Source organism: Mesoplodon densirostris, chromosome 5 (genome assembly GCF_025265405.1).
Source record: "Mesoplodon densirostris isolate mMesDen1 chromosome 5, mMesDen1 primary haplotype, whole genome shotgun sequence".
Taxonomy (NCBI): Eukaryota; Metazoa; Chordata; class Mammalia; order Artiodactyla; family Ziphiidae; genus Mesoplodon; species Mesoplodon densirostris.
Window position 1 is genome coordinate 9,138,253 of NC_082665.1, and position 20,476 is coordinate 9,158,728.

At 39.1% G+C, this 20,476-nt stretch overlaps 1 protein-coding gene across 3 annotated transcripts in view; it reads right to left on the minus strand.

Moving 5' to 3' along the window:
• The window catches only part of MORC3 (MORC family CW-type zinc finger 3), a 42,081-nt gene that overhangs the window by 8,335 nt on the left and 13,270 nt on the right, over positions 1-20,476 (minus strand). For all 3 annotated transcript variants that reach the window (XM_060098507.1, XM_060098509.1, XM_060098508.1), the window contains exons 6-14: positions 18,833-18,980; positions 16,265-16,393; positions 15,931-16,053; positions 12,828-12,925; positions 5,686-5,790; positions 4,631-4,753; positions 4,450-4,524; positions 3,485-3,530; positions 1,565-1,731 (exon numbers count right to left, since the gene is read on the minus strand). In XM_060098507.1, the coding sequence (XP_059954490.1) occupies positions 1,565-1,731; positions 3,485-3,530; positions 4,450-4,524; positions 4,631-4,753; positions 5,686-5,790; positions 12,828-12,925; positions 15,931-16,053; positions 16,265-16,393; positions 18,833-18,980 (1,014 nt within the window). The remainder of the gene's footprint in view (positions 1-1,564; positions 1,732-3,484; positions 3,531-4,449; positions 4,525-4,630; positions 4,754-5,685; positions 5,791-12,827; positions 12,926-15,930; positions 16,054-16,264; positions 16,394-18,832; positions 18,981-20,476) is intronic.

Sequence of the window (20,476 nt, forward strand, 5' to 3'; positions counted from 1 at the left end):
CCAATGCTTCCAAGTTCTGAGACTGTCTAGGGATCAATGGAGTTAAGCATTTAATTGGAAGTTGTCCTATTATTTTTCTTACCAGGCCAATTCCTATTTGTCTCTCTCAAGACTTAGTTTAGGTACACCTTTCCACAGACTTTGGCTCTATGAATTTAAGAATAAATACAGGCTTTAAAAATTAATGAAGGGGACTTCGCTGGTGGTCCAGTGGTAAAGAATCCTCCTTCCAATATAGGAATATAGGGGACGCAGGTTTGATCCCTGGTCGGGGAACTAAGATCCCACATGCCGCGGGGCAACTAAACCCACACACCAAAACTACTGAGCCCCAGTGCCTCAACTAGAGAGCCTGTGTGCTGCAAACTATAGAGCCCATGTGCTCTGGAGCCCACACCACAACAAAGAGAGAAAACCCACATGCCACAACTAGAGAGAAGCCCACGCACTGCAGCAAATAGCCCGCGTGCCGCAACTAAGACCCGACGCAGCCAAAAATAAAATAAATATATTTTTTAAATTTAATGAAAAGTTTTACTCTATTCTCTTCTTCCATTTTGATGGCAGTCACGTCCGAAATTAAATTCCATTATCGCATCTGTAACATTACAAATTTTACTTTTTCTTACTTTGTCTGGAACCATCTTTATGAAGAAAAGCCAATATTATGGAGACCAGTTAAAAAAAAATTCACACATGTTCTCAGTTAAGTAGCAATCCAGCCACAAAATAAGACCTCAAAATGTAGGCTATAAACAGCAAACTCTTTCAAAACATGCCCTCCCTCATGTATATATGCGTGAAGACAATTTCTAATCTTTTCTGAATTTTCAAAAATCCTTTTAAGAATTTAACGAAGGCTACAAAACCTCTAGGAACGTCTGGCCTCGCTATTTCAGAGAGTCTTGTTTCAATGTTTCTCTTTCAATAACAAATATCAGATGGAGTCAGTCTAATGTACTAGTTCACTGGCGTCACACACCTTTTCACCTGTGTCCATTCTATCCCCTTTGAATGGGCCACCGCACAGAGCACTTACTGCTTTCAGAATTTCAGGGACCAACCTAAGTACCAGCTCATCATACAGCCTTCCCGACCACTGCAGTCAAAAGAGCTGCCTGTCCAATTCGTGTATCACTCACACCTTTCTTCCTCTTCCTTCTCCATCCACTCATCCGAAGTGCACAGCACGTCACGGGCTATGCTAAGAATGTATGGGTCACATTTGACATTACAGTGTTGTACAGTTAATTGCTTCAGGTTTTTATTTACTCAGATACTGATAATCTTAAAAGCAGGAATTTTCATACTATACAGAATTTCAAAGAGGTGACAATTTGATCTCCACAATAAAAACAATTAACATTCTTTTAATTGATTTAAACAGGTAACGTAAGTAGAGTGGGGTTAAGTTCAGACAATGAAAGCAAAGTAACTTGTCCTTAAGACTTTTCACATGCATATCAACTACACTTTCTTAGAAGCGTATTACTGCACTGAAGTGTCAAGTAAAGGCTGTTTAATATTCATTCCCCAAATGGAGAAACACATTTTAGCCACTGACCTGTTATTCTCAGGTTCAGACTGGGGTGAACCTCGATGATTATTTATCAGTCTCGTTGCATAAGTATTTGCTGCTTCTGAAAGATGTCCTCTTGGAACATTTTCCTTAATGGGAGGAAAGCTTTGACTTGACAAAGGAGTTGTTGGAAACAAGAGTTCAGCAGGAATCTGTTGAAGGAAAAAAAACTGATCTTAAAGAAATTTTTAAAGTGTGTCATGTTCCAAACACAAGATATTCTTTCCCCTTTCCCCCGTCCCAGAACGCACTGAGAACTATCCTAACCGCATACACTCCTTGTGCTCTACCAGACCAGGGAGTGACAAACAACAGGCCAAAGAGCCAAATCCAGCCTGCAAGTGAGCTAGGAATGGTTTTACATTTTTAAAGGCATGAACAAAGCAACCAAACAACGAAAGAATATGCCACAGAGACTGTATATGGTCCACAAAGCCTAAAATATTTACTATCTGGCCTTTTACTGAAAGATCGGCTGACCTCGGACTATATAGAACGTATAGAGATATAATAAAAACTTATTTTTCTAAGAGAAAGAAATTGAGGATAAAGTCACAAAGACACTGCCTTTAAAAACCAAAGTAAGCCCACTATTCTTTTTCTCCTAGTTCTGTTCTCACCCTCAAACCCTCAGCCTTTATACAAGAAAACATTTCAGTGTAATGATAAGCACACATACACAACTGCAGCAGACCACAACTTCTGATACAAGAAGTACAACTACCTATTTATATACTCAGAAAAAGCTCAACACCATTAAGCGTTAAGAAAGATATGGGGGTATGGAAGGACTTCCCTGGTGGCTCAGTGGTTAAGACTCCACGCTACTGATGCAGGGCACCTGGGTTCAGGGAACCAGATCCCACATGCATGCTGCAACTAAGACTTCGCATGCCACAACTAAGGAGCTGGCAAGGCGCAACTAAGGAGCACACCTGCTGCAACTAAGACCTGGCCCAACCAAATAAATAAACCAAATAAAATATATATATTAAAAAAAAAATAGGGGTATGGATTAAGAGATAAAAACTACTTTGTATAAAATAGATATGGGCTTCCCTGGTGGCGCAGTGGTTAAGAATCCGCCTGCCAATGCAGGGGACACGGGTTCAAGCCCTGGCCAGGGAAGATCCCACATGCCATGGAGCAACTAAGCCCGTGCACTACAACTACTGAGCCTGAGCTCTAGAGCCCTCAAGCCACAACTACTGAGCCCACGTGCTGCAACTACTGAAGCCCACGCACCTAGAGGCCATGCTCCGCAACAGAAGCCACTGCAATGAGAAGGCCGCACACCACAATGAAGAGTAGCCCCCGCTCACTGCAACTAGAGAAAGCCCGCGCACAGCAACGAAGACCCAACACAGCCATAAATAAATAAATAAACAAACAAACAAATAAATAAATGCAACAAGGACATATTGTACAGCACAGGAAATTACAGCCATTATTTTGTAATAACTTTATTGGAGTATTATCTGTAAGAATTCTGAATCACTATGTTGTACACCTGAAACTAATATAATATTGTAAATCAACTGTACACTATGGTTGAAGGGTCAACACTACAGCTTTGGTCCAGGTTAGTACTACCATGTGGCTCCCTGGGTCTTCCTATAAACTTTTCCTTGACTGTCTACCTAACAATAAGATTCTTAAAAGAATATCTGCCTTTCCTCAGAAGATGCCCAACTGAATAATAAAATTGAGAAGTTTGAGTGAAGTTGGGGGTTAGAAGTCAGTATTGGGAAAGAGGGTAAGAAGGGGTCCAAGAAGAGAAGAGAAACGTGAACTGAATGAACAAGATTGCTTCAATTTGTTATGTAACTCCTGAGCTTAAAATTGAGTATTAAATTAATCACAACACAATACAAGACACAGCTATAAAATGGAAGGCCTAATTACCCGAGGGATTACTTCCAGTTGTCTGATCCTGAATTTTTCCTTGTCTCTTAAAAAAAAAAAAAAAGAGAGAGAAAAGAAAAATGTATTTAAATTTACTTATGATTTTTCAATTCTGTTTTCGAATGACATACTTCCATTTCACTACTAAGTCAGTAAGATAGGTACACTGAACTTTGCTTCAATTTCGTTATGATCAGTGGTCAGCACTCAGGCAGGCAAGTACTTTCCACCTCTTATCTCAGCAACACCCTAATGTCTTCCACTCCTGCTACTGGATTTATCTTTAAGAACAGTGCACTATAAATCAAAACCACCCAGAAGATCTTCATCAACTCAGCCTTCCGTGTGCAGTACACAAGCCTAACGTTCACCATGGTTCACTATCGTTCCCCAGCTTCTCTCTCCCACCTCTATTTTCCATTATCCCCATTCACATATTTACTGTACTTAAGCTGAACAAACCTTTGCTTCCTACCCAACAAATCCTACCTTTCCTTCAAGGCCTATTACAAAATTGTCCTTCATGAATTTTCCTGATCCATTTCCCCATCCCCAACCATAAGTAATTTCTCCTTATGGGCTTCCTCACAGGACTGGATCATGCCTTTTACGGGAGTCGTCAATTTCAAATTGGTAATACACACATCTCACTTTCCCCATTAGACCTTGAGCTCATAAAGGGCAGTATTCACTTTTGATTCATGGATGTGTAGTCCAAAAGAACAAAACTATACTGTATATTCAAAGTATCTTGTAGATAGGACAGCAATAAACAGCAGGTATCCACAGTATAAACTTTAAAAGCACTTGATGTTATGCACTCCACATCATATCTTTTTTTTTGGAGTCATAATCTTTTTTGGCTATACTGCTTTATCTTGGAGAAATATCAACTAATGCTGCAGACACACCACTGTTGATGATCTGGGTATTATTTTCCCACCATACAATAATATAACACTCACTTCTTTTTGTAGGTTTTTTCATAAGTGGGATGCACCAAATCTTCATCTTCAGGTTCTTCTGGAACATCACAATTTCTAGTCAGAAAAATCACATGGGAATAACACGTCACCAGCGCCTATTCATACATCTTGAACAGTACTTTCTGCCTTTCCAAAAAGGCTACTACCAACTATATGATACCTGAACTGTGGGTCAGGGTTATTGGAGCAATACCATTTTTCTGGAAGTTGATCTATCCCATCTGGTAATTTTCGCCACTTTAGACAGGAATCACATTGAACCCATGTCTGATCAGGACGTTTCCTGTAACAAAATAGCAACTAAATATTAGCATGGAAATATGGATCTAAGTACTTCACTAGACTTTCCACATCATTTCTTCCACAAAATGCCCCTATTATTTAATTCTGTCCCTGAAAATTCTGGAACATTTGACAGTAAGTTAAGATTTTAAAAACAACAACTTTGGCTACCACTGAAGGTTAAAAGTGACAGACCAATTTAAACAAATTGACTTAGTCTTGTCTAATAGCATACTATTACATTTTTTCTATAATAAAAACTAAAAAACTTAGAAAATACTACAAATGCCTTGCCCTGAAATTTATGTTAAGTTAGCGTCTGCAGTGTCAAATCTAATATACTTATTAGCACAATAAACCATTCAAAGTACAGAAAAGAAGCAAGTTGTATTACTGTAATTTAAGCAATTTTTATAACTGTATTACATTTTATCCTCTATTATAGCACATCTCTGAATAACTTAAATGTACACATTCTTTTAGTTTATAAAAGGCTTTTGAGTTGTGGGATTTATTTCTTACTATGGATTAGATTCAAAAGTTTATGAACACTGTAGAATCACCATGCCCTCCAATATCACATCTTGATATCATAGTCACTTATTATTATTTTTATATATAAATTTATTTATTTATTTATGGCTGCATTGGGTCATCGTTGCTGTGCACAGGCTTTCTCTAGTTGTGTTGAATGGGGGTTACTCTTCGTTGCGGTGTGCAGGCTTCTCATTGCGGTGGGCTCTCTTGTGGTGGAGCATGGGCTCTAGAGCACAGGCTCAGTAGTTGTGCTGCACGGGCCCAGCTGCTCTGTGGCATGTGGGATCTTCCTGGGCCAGGGCTCGAACCCATGTCCCCTGCACTGGCAGGCGGATTCTTAACCACTGCGCCACCATGGAAGTCCCAGTCACTTATTATTTTTTTAAATGTACTTACTGTATATCTTCAACCAGCAAAGTCAGAGGATATTCTGCATTTTTCTTCACTTTCATTTCATTCCAGTAATCATTGAGCTTATCTCCTAGTGCTGTTATTGTAAGCCTTAAAAAAAAGTAAATTATAAAATCAATTCAAGAAAAAAAAAGATAAAGATTAAATCTTTGACAAACAGTGAAAGCATAAACAACCTGGTACTGATCATGTGAACACGGGGGAGGGGCCTCCAAAAGGCACAGTTAAGAAACTTAAAGTAATGGCAATTTTCTCTAAGGATGTACATAAGTTCATAGAACAGAGCCAGGACCATCTAGGAATAAGACGGACAATACTAACACTTTGGGTTCTCTGTTGAGGAAGTGTGTTGCAGACCAGCTACTGGGAGAACCACAGGCTTTCTGAATTTCACCTCAACCAACAAACTTACAAGCTTCAATGCAAACCAGAATGCAGCTGTTTGCTTTATAAAAGTATGCAGCCATTACCAGCAAGTATAATTCAAAATAGCTTCTGTCCCACAATTAAGACTTTCACTTTTCCCACAATAAGGTGTCAGTAAAAAAGCAAATCAGGGCTTCCCTGGTGGCGCAGTGGTTGAGAGTCCGCCTGCCGATGCAGGGGACACGGGTTCGTGCCCCGATCCCGGAAGATCCCACATGCCGCGGAGCGGCTGGGCCCGCGAGCCATGGCCGCGGAGCCTGTGTGTCCGGAGCCTGTGCTCCGCAACGGGAGAGGCCACAGCAGTGAGAGGCCCGCGTACAGCAAAAAAAAAAAAAAAAGCAAATCAACAGGACCTACTGAGATAAACGTGACTACGGCCACAACTGAATAATCACTTGTTAATGAGTTAAGTACCTACTGTGCCAGGAACTGTCTGCACACACAACATACAGTCAGTGTAACATCTTAAATTTAAAACAGACTTTATGTGATCCCTATCAAATTACCCATGATGTTTTTCACAGAACTAGACCAAATAATCCTAAAATTTATATGGACCCACAAAAGACCCAGAATTGCCAAAGCAATCCTGAAAAAAAAAAGCAAAAAGCTGGAAGCATAACCCTTCTGGACTTCAGAAAATACTACAAGCCTACAGCAATCAAAACAGTGTGCTACTGGCACAAAAACAGACATATAGATCAATGGGACAGAACAGAGAGCCCAGAAATAAACTCACACACCTACAGTCAATTAATCTTTGACGAAGGAGGCAAGAATATACAATGGAGAAAAGACAGTCTCTTCAGCAAGTGGTGCTGGGAAAGCTAGACAGTCGCGTGTAAATCAATCAAGTTAGAACATTCCCTCACACCACACACAAAAATAAACTCAAAATGGCTTAAATACTTAAATATAAGACATGACACCATGAGACACCTAGAAGAGAACACAGGCAAAACACTGACATAAATCGTAGCAATGTTTTCTTAGGTCAGTCTCTCAAGGCAAGGGGAAAAAAAAAAAAAAAAAAAAAGCAAAAATAAACAAATGGGATCTAATCAAACTCACAAGCTTTTGCACAGCAAAGAAAACGAAAAGACAACCTATGGAATGTGAGAAAATATTTGCAAAGGATACAACTGCCAAGGGTTTAATTTCCAAAATATACAAACAGCTCATACAACTCCATAACAAAAATACAACCCAATCAAAACTTGGGTAGAAGATCTAAATATACATTTTCCCAAAGAAGACATACAGATGGCCAACAGGTACATGAAAAGATACTCATCATCACTAATTATCAGAGAAATGCAAATCAAAATGACAATGAGGCATCACCTCACGCCGGTCAGAATGTCCATCATCAAAAAAGTCTACAAATAATAGGGCTTCCCTGGTGGCGCAGTGGTTGAGAGTCCGCCTGCCGATGCAGGGGACACGGGTTCGTGCCCCGGTCCGGGAAGATCCCACATGCCACGGAGCGGCTGGGCCTGTGAGCCATGGCCGCTGAGCCTGCGCGTCCGGAGCCTGTGCTCCGCAACGGGAGAGGCCACAACAGTGACAGGCCCACGTAGCGGGGAAAAAAAAAAAAAAAAAAAAAGTCTACAAATAATAAGTGCTGGAGAGGGTGTGGAGAAGAGCCAACCCTCCTACACTGCTGCTGGGAACGTAAATTGGTGGAAGCACTGTGAAAAACAGTATGGAAGTTCCTTAAAAAACTAAAAATAGAGTTACCATATGATCCAGCAACACCACTCCTGGGCACATATCTGGAGAAACCTATAATTCATAAAGATAGGGCTTCCCTGGTGGCGCAGTGGTTAAGAATCCACCTGCCAATGCTGGGGACACGGGTTTGAGCCCTGGTCCAGGAAGATCCCACATGCCATGGAGCAACTAAGCCCATGCACAACGACTGAGCCCACACGCCACAACTACTGAAGCCTGCACGCCTAGAGCCCGTGCTCAGCAACAAGAGAAGTCACCACAATGAGAAGCCCACGCACCGCAAAGAAGAGTAGCCCCCGCTCACCGCAACCAGAGAAAGCCTGCACACAGCAACAAAGACCCAACGCAGCCAAAGATAAATAAATAAAATAAACTAAAAAACGAAAAGATATATGCACCTGGGGCTTCCCTGGCAGTCCAGTGGTTAAGACTCCGTGTTCCCAATGTAGGGTGTATGCGTTCGATCCCTGGTCAGGGAACAAAGATCCCACATGCCACATGGCATGGCAAGGGGTGAGGGGGGAAAAACGATACATGCACCCCAATGTGCAGCACTATTTACAACAGCCAAGACATGGAAGCAACCTAAATGTTCATCGACAGAGTAATGGATAAAGAAGATGTGGGGGCTTCCCTGGTGGCGCAGTGGTTGAGAGTCCGCCTGCCGATGCAGGGGACACGGGTTCGTGCCCCGATCCCGGAAGATCCCACATGCCGCGGAGCGGCTGGGCCCGCGAGCCATGGCCGCGGGGCCTGTGTGTCCGGAGCCTGTGCTCCGCAACGGGAGAGGCCACAGCAGTGAGAGGCCCGCGTACAGCAAAAAAAAAAAAAAAAAAAAAAAAAAAAGAAGATGTGGTGTATACATCAATATATACAATGGAATATTACTCAGCCATAAAAAAGAATAACATAGTACCATCAGCAGCAACATGGATGGATTTAGAGATTATGATACTAAGTGAAGTAAGTCAGACAAAGACAAATATTATATATCACTTATATGTGGAACCTAAAAAGTAGTACAAACAAACTTATTTACAAAACAGAAAGACTCACAGACTTTGAAAACAAACTTAAGGTTACCAAAGGGGAAGGCGGGTGGGGAGGCATACATTGAGAGTATGGGATTAACAGATGCATACTACTATATATAAAATAAACAACAAGGATTTACTGTACAGCACAGGGAACTATTTCAATATCTTGTAATAAACTATGATGGAAAGGAATAAAAAAAGAATTATAGACATACATATATATGTATAACCAAATCACTGCTGTACACTTGAAACTAACATAATATTGTAAATCAACTGTACTTCAATAGAGTAAATAAAGCTTTTAAAAATTAAGACTCGGGCTTCCCTGGTGACGCAGTGGTTAAGAATCCACCTGCCAATGCAGGGAACATGGGCTCGAGCCCTGGGCAGGGAAGATCTCACATGCTGCGGAACAACTAAGCCCGTGCGCCACAACTACTGAAGCCTGCATGCCTAGAGCCCGTGCTCCGCAACAAGAGAAGCCACCACAATGAAAAGCCTGCGCACTGCAATGAAAAGTAGCCTCCGCTCACTGCATCTGGAAAAAGCCCACGCACAGCAACAAAGACCCAACGCAGCCAAAAAATAAATCAATAAATTTAAACATTTTAAAAAATAAATAAAAATCAAGACTTGAAATTCTGTACTGACAGGTTAATATTAGACATGTCTATCCCCATTCATTATCTCTATTTTTGCCCACCAGGAAGCCCCACTATAACAACATATAAACATCCGAATAAGAAGGTATCAACTCCCCTCCCAAACATGGTTCTCCTTTCATATCACTTTTTCAGGTCTTCCTCCTCTCCTTTTCTTATCATCTCTATTCCTCAATCCATGAGACTGTACCCATTTCTGTTGAAAATATACCTAGGAGTGGAATTGCGGGGCCATAGGGGTGGACATTGATGTTCACCTTTACTCAATAGTCTAATAACTTTGAAAAATGATCAACAATTTTCACACCAACAGCACGTACAGGAGTTCCAACTGCCCCACATCTTACCAACATTTGCTATATCTTATTCATTTTAGATAATTTTTCGATTTTGATCTAATGTATTAACACTTTTTGCATCTTGTTAAAAAACCACCTAAATTAAAGGTTATGAAACTATTCTTGTTTTCATTTCATTTTTGCCTTTCTCATTTAGGCTTAAAATCCATCTGGAATTGATTTTTCGCTTCATGTAAGAGGGAGAAGTTAACGTTCATTTTGTTCACAAAGGTAGCTGAAACATCATTTTTAGAAAGATGATCATTTTCCTACTACACCTTGGTCATACATCAGCTGACCATATGTATAAAAAGCAGGGATCTGTTTCTGGCTTCTCTATTCTATTTCACTAGACTATTTTTCATTAATACCACACTTTCACTACAGCGTTTGAAGTACTGATATTTAGTCGTATGAGTCCTCTTGATTTGTTGTTCTTTGTCTTAACTATCTTTGGTCTTCTGACTTTCCACATAAAGTTTAAATTAAGCCTATTAACATACATACACACCTGCTGGGATTTTTTTTAACCTGGAATTGTATTTAATCACTTTGGAGAAAAAATGACATTTTATAATATTCAGCCAACCAACTCCTGAACCTGGTATACCTATTTATTCAGATTTGAAATTTCACTACACAATGTTTTATAGTTTTTAGTGTGTTGAGGTCTTTTGCATATTTTACTTACTCCAAAGCACTTGCTTTTTTGATTATGTATAAAAGTTTTTGAATCTCATGGTTTTTTGTTTTTGTTTTTTTTTTGCTGGTAAACAAACTTCTGAATACTTCTTATCTAGCAACCTTAGACTCTGTATTACATTGCAGATTATTTTGGACTTTCTATATACTTGATATTGTCACCTACAGAAAATTATTTATTCCTTTCCAACCCTTATACTTTCATTTCTTTCTTTTTTGCCTTATTTGTTCTGGTTATTTCCTCAAGAACAATGGTGAAGAGCTGATAACCTTATCTTACTCCCACTCTTAAGGGGAAAGCTGTCAATAATTCACCATTAGGAACTGCTGGTTTTTTTGCTAAATAGTTGGTATTGCTAATATGCCCTTTCTGTTAATGGCTTTGTAAGAGTTCCTTTTCTCCTACCTCACAAATTGATACTGTGGTTTCTCAAGTGCTTTTTCTGTACCTATGAAAATGCCCATGAGATTTTTCTTTAACATCAGCGTGATGAATTACATTGAATTCTGAATAGTAAAAACCACCCATGCCATCTTGGAATACAATCCACTTGGTTTTAATGTATTATTCTTTTTACAAGTCACTAAATGGTATCTGCTGTTTAATTAAGATTTTTATATCTTAATCATGAGAGAGTGACATAAATTTTCTTTCTTGTAATGCATTCATGAGTTCACTACTAGTTATGTGGTCTCTTAAAACCTTTAATGATTGTGTAAGCTGGCGCCGCCACTTCCTTAAATGTTTGAAAGTATGTGGGAAATTTTTAATTTGACTCAGTTTGAAAGGAAGGTGTCCATATCATCTAAAATGGTCTAAAACTGTTCATGCTACCCCTCTATGTTTTTCTGTCTGTAGATCTGTAGTAATGTCCTCCTTTTCATTTCTGATATTGATGATCATTATTTTCTCTTTTTCCTTAGTCTTGCCAGATGCTTATAGACTTTGTTAATCTTACCAAAGAACAAACTTTGGGCTTTTGATTGTGTCAATTATCAACTTACTGTCTTCCAGTTCCAAACAGGTTTTTTTGGTTCAGTTTTGTGATAACGGAGCTTGATCCTGTAAACATTCGTCCTTTGCCAGCCTGAGGAATGTTACACTGGGTTAACGGGGCAATGAACCTACCAGGTGAGAGCAGCAAGACACACGGCCTTCAGGTCTGGTGCTCCATTGTTATCTGGCTGGAGCCCATGGCCTCCCAAAGGAGCTCCAGCTGTGCTTTCAGGCCACGCTCTTCCCTCCAGCAGCAGGAACCAGTTCCAGCATATACTCACAGCCTTGTGCAAAGACAGGTCTCCTCTACAGAACAGCTCCAGCCCAAGCCCACCCACATCCCCTGGCAACAGCAGGCCATGTCTACAGACCCAGACTGGCCAGGCCTCCTGGCAAGCTTCTTGCCATGGCAGGTGGCCTGTTCCTTTGTTTGTTATGACCTCTACAAAGAGATCTGAATCTCCGACATCAGGGACCAGGGATCCTCTCCTAGTTCCTTTATTGTCTACTCTTTTTCAACCTAGAGGTTTAACAGCTGCTCTTCTTTATCAGCTAGTTCTGGACATCTACTGTCCTCTTTTACCTCTTTGAGTGATCACCTTCTACTATTCTGGTTAACAACTCCCTATATTTTCCCTGTTCAAATAACAGGGGTAGCTTCTGTCTCAGGACTATACTCTGAATATTTATTGATTTTCTCTATTGTGTGTTTCCTAATTTGCTGATTTTGCTCTTTATCATTTCCCTCCTTCCACTTTGTTTTTATATGAAGTTTGCATTCTTCTTCATAATATACACTCATTAGGACAACTGTTTGTGCTTCCTAAATTTATAAGTAAAATTGATGGTCATATTTATTTTATGGCTTCTGATCACTCTTAAAAGATATGAGCATTTCTGTCTCAAGTACATAGGACTAAGCTATCTTAAAGTTCCCATCCAAGATCAAAGTTTCTGGATTTTTATATTACACAAAAAAATGTTACCAAGAAAGCAGGAACTTCCTCTATTTAGTACAAATCTCAAAAATTCTTCATCAGTAAAGACAGAGGAGAATATATTTCTATTTGTGACGGAGTAGAATACTGTCCCCAAGGATGAGAAAATGATTACATGTGTTTTCTATGCAAGCTTCCCACAAAACAGAAAGAAATCCAGCTTAGAAAAAGTTATGAAAGTATTTCCAAAATAAATAGTAAGAAGTCAGTCATTTAAATAGGTAACATACCTGTATTCATTAGTATAATCGAAATCTTGTTTATTATGAGTCGGCTTTAAGAAATAACAGTCTATAATCCCCACTACTCCAACACCCATGTTGTTTGCCTGAAAAATAAAACTGGCATTTTAAACATGAAACATGATGCTTCAAACAATTATCCCTTCACCAAGATTTAAGATCTGTATGAAACATTGTCCTGTATTTTATCTCATGATTCTCATGACATTTAGATTGAAAAACAGTGTCTGGTAGGTAATTTACCTTTCTGGGAGCTAACTCCTAAATATGTAACAACAGCTTTCCTCCAAAACCACTTCCACTGTTATCAAGTATTCATGTAGACAAGTATTATCATTCCCGATTTTATACTAGGGAAAAAAGATCCCCTCTACTGGGATGCAATTTCTTCGCTACTAAAAACCACAACTAACTCCTTCCTGTATCCATACATAGTGCCTAGCAAAGGCTCTGGCACGTAATATTCCATAAGTTTGTTAGATAAAAATTAAAGACATTTATCCAAAGTTACACATTCAGTTGTTTATTGTGATGAAGTAAAAACTTTAATTCAACTGACCTAGGTTATTTTTTAAACCTGCTAGCTAAAACACTGAACTCCAAGTATCTGAGTCATTTTCTGATTATCCACATGTGATTAACACATGTATTTTGTTCACGACTATAGCTGAGTCTAAGTATAAAGAGAAACAGTGAAATACTGACTTATGAGAATTTTCAGATGCAACTATAGACAAAACCATGAAAACCTAATCATAATGCTACTCCACTGAAAACTATCAGTGGTTCCTCATTTCGTACAACTTGTAAACCACAGAACCCTTCAATCTTAGTTCTTTTTCACCTCCTTTCTGGCCTCATCTTCCTCTCTCCCATTCCCCACTTACCACCTGGTCCAGGCCTAACAACTCCCTTAATGATGCCATCCTCTCAGAAGCCTTTCTTTTCCTTTTCAGACATTCCTTTCTCTGTCTAGAAAGCTCTTGCCAGACTTTCCAAAACAGTAAATCAACTTAGTCCCATCTCAATCACCACTTTCTCCAAGAAGCCCTTTCTGCTGCTCCAAGGATATACCACATTCCCCTCATCAGAAAGAGCTCTGGGGGCATGTGCTATACCTTTTCAACTTTTTATGCTGAGCATCTAGCGTGGAAAATCATGCCAAGTATTTAATAAATGTTTACTGAATCCAAATACTACGACCAGTCCATCTTCTGGTAAAGAAAAACATTAAAAGTTGGCTGCAGGGCTTCTCTGGTGGCACAATGGTTAGGAATCCACCTGCCAATTCAGGGGACATGGGTTCGATCCCTGGTCCGGGAAGATCCCACATGCTGTGGAGCAACTAAGCCCATGTGCCACAACTACTGAGCCTGTGCGCCTAGAGCCCATGCTCTGCAACAAGAGAAGCCACCACAATGGGAAGCTCGCGCGCAGCAACAAAGACCCAATGCAGCCAAAAATAAAATACATTTATTAAAAAAAAAAAACCTGGCTGTAAAAGCTTATTTTTTACAAGGTTAAACTTAACCAGAAATTATATATAATGCAAATTTAACTGGGTTGGAAAAATGGATTATGTACCTTAAGTCAAAACACTTGAGAAATAAGGCCTATTACCAAAAATACATTTCCAATTACCAGTGAAATTCAGAACTTTATAATTATAGAGTATTTCTGGCAAAAATTACTATTCCAGGGCTTCCTTGGTGGCGCAGTGGTTGAGAGTCCACCTGCCGATGCAGGGGACACGGGGTCATGCCCCGGTCTGGGAAGATCCCACATGCCGTGGAGTGGCTGGGCCCGTGATCCATGGCTGCTGAGCCTGCATGTCTGGAGCCTGTGCTCCGCAATGGGAGAAGCCACAACAGTGAGAGGCCCGCGTACCGCAAAAAAAAAAAAAAAAAAAAAAAAAAAAAATTACTATTCCAATTATAAATAAAAATTAGCATTTTAAATAACAGTTATTGATACCTTGCATCATGGTTGTCATTTCTGGATTTTTCTAATTGAAATCAGTGGTTATAAAGAAGAGCCCAACAAAGTTCATTTACTTTTTTAAAAATTGAAATATAGTTGATTTACAATACTATATTAGTTTCAGGTGTATGACACAGTGATTCAATATTTTTATATAGTCCATTTAAAATTATAAGATATTGGCTATATTCCCTGTGCTGTACAATATATCCTTGTGGCTCATTTATTTTATACATAGTAGTTTGTACCTCTTAATCCCCTACCCCCATCTCCCCTTGCCACCCTGCCCCCACTGGTAACCATTAGTTTGTTCTCCGTGTCTGTGAGTCTGTTTGTGTTCTGTTACATTCATTCACTTGTTTTATTTTTTTGATTCCACATATAAGCGGTAACATATAGTACTTGTCTTTTCCTGACATATTATACTTCATTAAGCATACTATGCTCCAGGTCCATCCATGTTGTTGCAAAGAATTTAGAATGAAATAAAATGAATAGAAAATGAACATCATAGAATTGGAAAACAAAATATGCCTGGACTTAAAACCTTTAACAAAGCTGAATTTCAGAATTTATCACAAATTCTTAACACCCACCCACACACACCAAAAAAATTTTCTGTGAAAACAGGTAAAAGATAAACAGATCGACATAGTGGGCAATGTTCACCATCCTAAATTGAATCCTACAACAATGGAAGTGGTTTAGGAGGAAAAACTCTGATATATTCAGGAACTAACTCCAGAAAAGTAAATCACCTATCAGATACTATTTTTTAGGCTACTGAGTCAACAACTAATTAAAACCAATCAATTTTATTCTATCATGAAAAAAATCAAGGCTCCTTTTCCAAGTGTAGAGAAAATATCTGCACCTGGGCCTGAGGTCTAAGGCAGGTTACCTATTAGCCCCAATTCCCTCTGTAAAACAGAGATAAAATGTTCTGTCCTCAAATTAATATAAAAGTGTTCTAAGGTCAAGTGCCATACCAATGTTATTAAAAACATTGACATTTAAAAGTCATTAGGCAAAAAGCACATTGTTTCACATCTGACCCGATAACATGTTATCCTAACTTTTATAAAAGATACATTTTCAGATATAAACTTACCCTTAACTGACATCCAACTTTTTCATAGGCTTTGATGAGTCTATTTCTGTGATACATCATTATCCCATAATGATCTTTATTTCTGCAGTTGAATCCAAAAGTAATTCTCACAGTTTTATTAGTCTTAAATGTTAAGGAAAATTCTGAACACACCACCTCACTCCCTTTAAACCACCCTTCCTATTTTGTTATTTTTTGAGTCCAAAGGTGCAAAAAAGGGCAAAAGTTGGAGAGGATTAGACTCTATCAGGATAAAAGGAGAAAGGGGGAAGGGAAATACACTTGACTGATACATATCTATATACAGCATCATAACAAGCAAAATAAAGGATACTAAAAATTTGGGTCGATAAATATCACGTTCAATGTAGGCAAGACTCTTCGAAACTAGCTGTGTCTTCACTTTCTGTCCACGCAAGATGATCTGCATTCGTGGCTTTAGATATAATATACTGCAGTAAGCCTGCAAAGACACACAATTATCTGTCCTTTCCAAATAATTATCTATGGATTTGTTCAACATTACTTACGCATGTATTTAAAAAGGAAGCTACCACCTTGCTTTGATAAAAGACGTATTAACTCTTCAATAAAATACTATAGACTATAAAGGTGTATTAGTTAATATCTGAATACCTTTTATTAAAAACAAGCTCAATATACTGTAGCCAGTAAAAATGACTTACAGAAAACAATCTATTGACCTACATAGATGTTGATGTGTTAAGTGAAAAAAAGTTAAAAAACAGCATGTATAGATAGTATGGTCTTATTTTAATTAAAAAAAAAATGTTTGGGGCTTCCCTGGTGGCGCAGTGGTTGAGAGTCCGCCTGCCGATGCAGGGGACACGGGTTCGTGCCCCGGTCCAGGAAGATCCCACATGCCGCGGAGCGGCTGGGCCCATGAGCCATGGACGCTGAGCCTGCGCGTCCGGAACCTGTGCTCCACATCGGGAGAGGCCACAACAGTGAGAGGTCCGCGTACAGCAAAAAAAAAAAAAAAAATGTTTATGTGTACAAAAAGGACTATTTTCTGACTCTCCTGTCAAAACTATATATTGCTATTATAATTTTAAAAGCATCAACAAATTTTATTTGGGCAAAAATAAGCAAAATCTAATATAAACAAAAGGGACTATTATAAGCTTGAAAAGGAAAAAAATCATAAATAATGCACCAACATTTAAGCAAAGTAGACAAATAGCACTTCTTCCATATGGAGCCGTAAAAATCAGCAGTCATCTAAATGTGTTTTCAAGTCTTTTTTTTTTTTCTGGCTGCCTGGGGCTTGCGGGATCTTAGTTCCTTGACCAGGGATTGAACACGGGCCATGGCAGTGGAAGTGCCTAGTCCTAATCACTGGACCGCCAGGGAATTCCCTAAACGTGTTTTCAATTCTTAATACATGGAAGTTTAGATACCTTAGAATTGTGACCAAACTTTGCATCCTAAAACATGTTAAAATATGATCTCCTGTGCCTGTCTCCAAGCTATCAGAAATCTCTGAGGGAAATGAACTGAACAACTCAAGAAGGATATATGAAAAGTTCAACACAAAACTAAAATTTGAACATTTCTCTTATCTTTTTTTCCTGACTCCTGATTTCAAAATTAGTGGTGTTTTGCCCGTTTATAAAATTCATTAATGATATTTTAAAACACTTTTTTCATGGTACACTAACATTATACCATCTGCTCTGGCTACCTCTGGATATTCTTGAGTTAAGATTTTCTTAACAACTAGGACATACTTCACTAACACACTGGGGTATATCAAGGAATAGTAATAGCTGCCATTGTAATTGCTAGAATCTCAGAAAAAATTACATAGTATACTTGTAAACGTCAAAAGAATCAGCTTGGGGTTATGAAATAATTTTAGCACAAAAAAAGGGAAAAGGGGAATTCCCTGGTGGTCCAGTGGTTAGGACCACTCTCCCCGGTCGGGGAACTAAGATCCCACATGCCGCAGTGCAGCCAAGAAAAACAAAGAGGAGGGAATAAAAAGGGAATAGTATTATATGTCTTATCATAGTGACTAAGAAACTTAATATTCTTTGTTTTGATTAATTTATTTATTTTTGGCTGCATCGGGTCTTTGTTGCTGCGTGGGCTTTCGCCGTTGCAGCAAGCGGGGGCTACTCTTTGTCGCGGTGCGCGGGCTTCTCATTGTGGTGGCTTCTCTTGTTGCGGAACATGGGCTCTAGGCGTGCAGGCTCAGTAATTGCGGCTCATGGGCTCCAGCGCGCAGGCTCAGTAGTTGTGGCGCATGGGCTTAGTTGCTCCCCGGCATGTGGGATCTTCCCGGACCAGGGCTCGAACCCATGTCCCCTGCATTGGCAGGCGGATTCTTAACCACTGCACCACCAGGGAAGCCCGAAATTTAATATTCTTATTATATCAACACTGTTATATTGAGAGATTAATTCCTTCAATCTTAAAAACATTCTCATCTCTAAGGTCAAATCTCAAAGGTATTTATCACAAAATTCTACGAACGTGCATTATGTATAGGCTATACATAATTTATTGCTTTAGGGTATCAATAATGTGTGTGCGTGTGTTCTAGAGAGTAATTTAAATTTTAAAAGACACTCTGAATCTGGCGTTTTGATGGAATCAATCAATAGGGCCATCATAGGACAAACTGATTCTAGTATTCCCAATTCAAATAATTAACCACACAGTGAAAGAACTTTGACAAGCACTGTTAGACCTGATGACTTCGCAATTAAAAAACTTTTCTAAACAAATAAAACAAGCAGTGCGCACAAGACCAATTTAATAAATTGGTTCATATCTGAGATACTTAGAGATTTCTGGCAGCATTTATAATGCAAGTGGTTAACAATCTCCATTATCTGATGATTTTTCTCACTCCCACAGAGAGCTGAATACATACCCTCAGAGAATAGTCACTCTCCGGGGCAATTTGGTCCATCCTTTCTTGCTTCTTGTACCCTTTCTTCCCTGCCGTCTCATCTAAATCTTCTGGAATTCTGATGTCATATTTATCCTTATCAAAATCAAACTCTGTTGCACTTTTGTAGCTGCAAAAATAATGTTTTTATAAGAGCTGAATTTTAACTTCGCCATAAGATGAGCAAGCAAATAACTTTGAGTTAGCAAAACAAAACACGAACATGTGGTGGGAGTTAAGGTCAGAGGAGTTGGAGGGAGGGAGGGAGGGAGGGAGGGAGGGAGGGAGGGAGAAAAGAAATCCAGAAGGTACAGAAAAGAACTGTATTCATTCACACGTTGCCATTGGGAATGTCAAATGATAGAGCCACATTCTGATAGTTTCTTAAAAAAATAAACGTGCAACTACCATAGGATCCAGTAATTACACTCCTGGGCATTTAGCCCACAAAATGATGACCATATTCCCACAAAAATCTCTATGCACGTATTTCATAGCAGGGGTCTCCAACCCCCGGGCCTGTTAGGAACCCGGCCACACAGCAGGAGGTGTAAAGCTTCACCTGCTGCTTCCCACCACTGCATTACTGCCTGAACCCCACCCCCCGACCCTGTGGAAAAACTGTCTTCCATGAAGCCGGACCCTGATGACAAAAAGGTTGGGAACCCCTGTTTTATAGCTCTATTTGTAATAACTGAAACTTGTAAACAACCAGATTGGTAAACACACTGTGGTCCATCCATATAATGCAATTACCACTCAGCAAGTAAGAGGAAGCAAACGGACACACACAAGAACCTGGATGAATCATCAGAAAATTATGCTGAATGAAAAAAGCTAATCCCAAAAGGTTTCACACGGTATGATTCCAGTTACAGAATATTCTTGAAATGACAAAGTTATAGAAATGGAGAACATGTTAGAGGTTGCCAGGGATGAAGGAAGAAGTGGGTGTGGATATAAAAGGGATCCTTGAATTGATGAAATTGTCCTGTACCTTGACTGTATCATTGTCAGTATCAACAGTATTACTGTACTGTAGTGTTCCAAGAAGTTATCATTGGGGGAAACTGGGTAAAGAGTACATGAGATTTCTTACAACTACTATGAATCTACAATTATCTCAGAATTAAAAGTTAAAGAAAATGGTGGTGGGGATGGGAGGGGCAGGGAAGAAAGAAAAAGAAAATAAAAGAAAAAGGGAATACAGGTGGTCAGAAAAGCACAAGAATTAAAGGATTTTAGGATTATCACTATTTGTGCTTTATTCCTATGGTTCAACATATCTTAGATCTCTCAATATCACACACTTACCCTAAATTTTAAAACTTTATTTGCAAAGGATTTTATCCTCACAAAGATTTAGCAACACAGAAGTCTCATTTATATTATTTTTCTCAACAGATGCTGAATTGTGCTTAGCTTTATGTAATTAACCAAACAGACAAAGATTTCTCTAACTTACTCAAGTTGGGACTTGTTGGCTGGGCTTTATCTTTTCGTTTCATTTCTCTTTTTTTTTTTTGAGGAGAGGGATGGTATAACCAAGAGCGAAAATAGAGTGCTATGGAGACAGAATGGCAGGGCTAGGAAATTTATTTTTAGTAATATGAAATTATCTCAAAT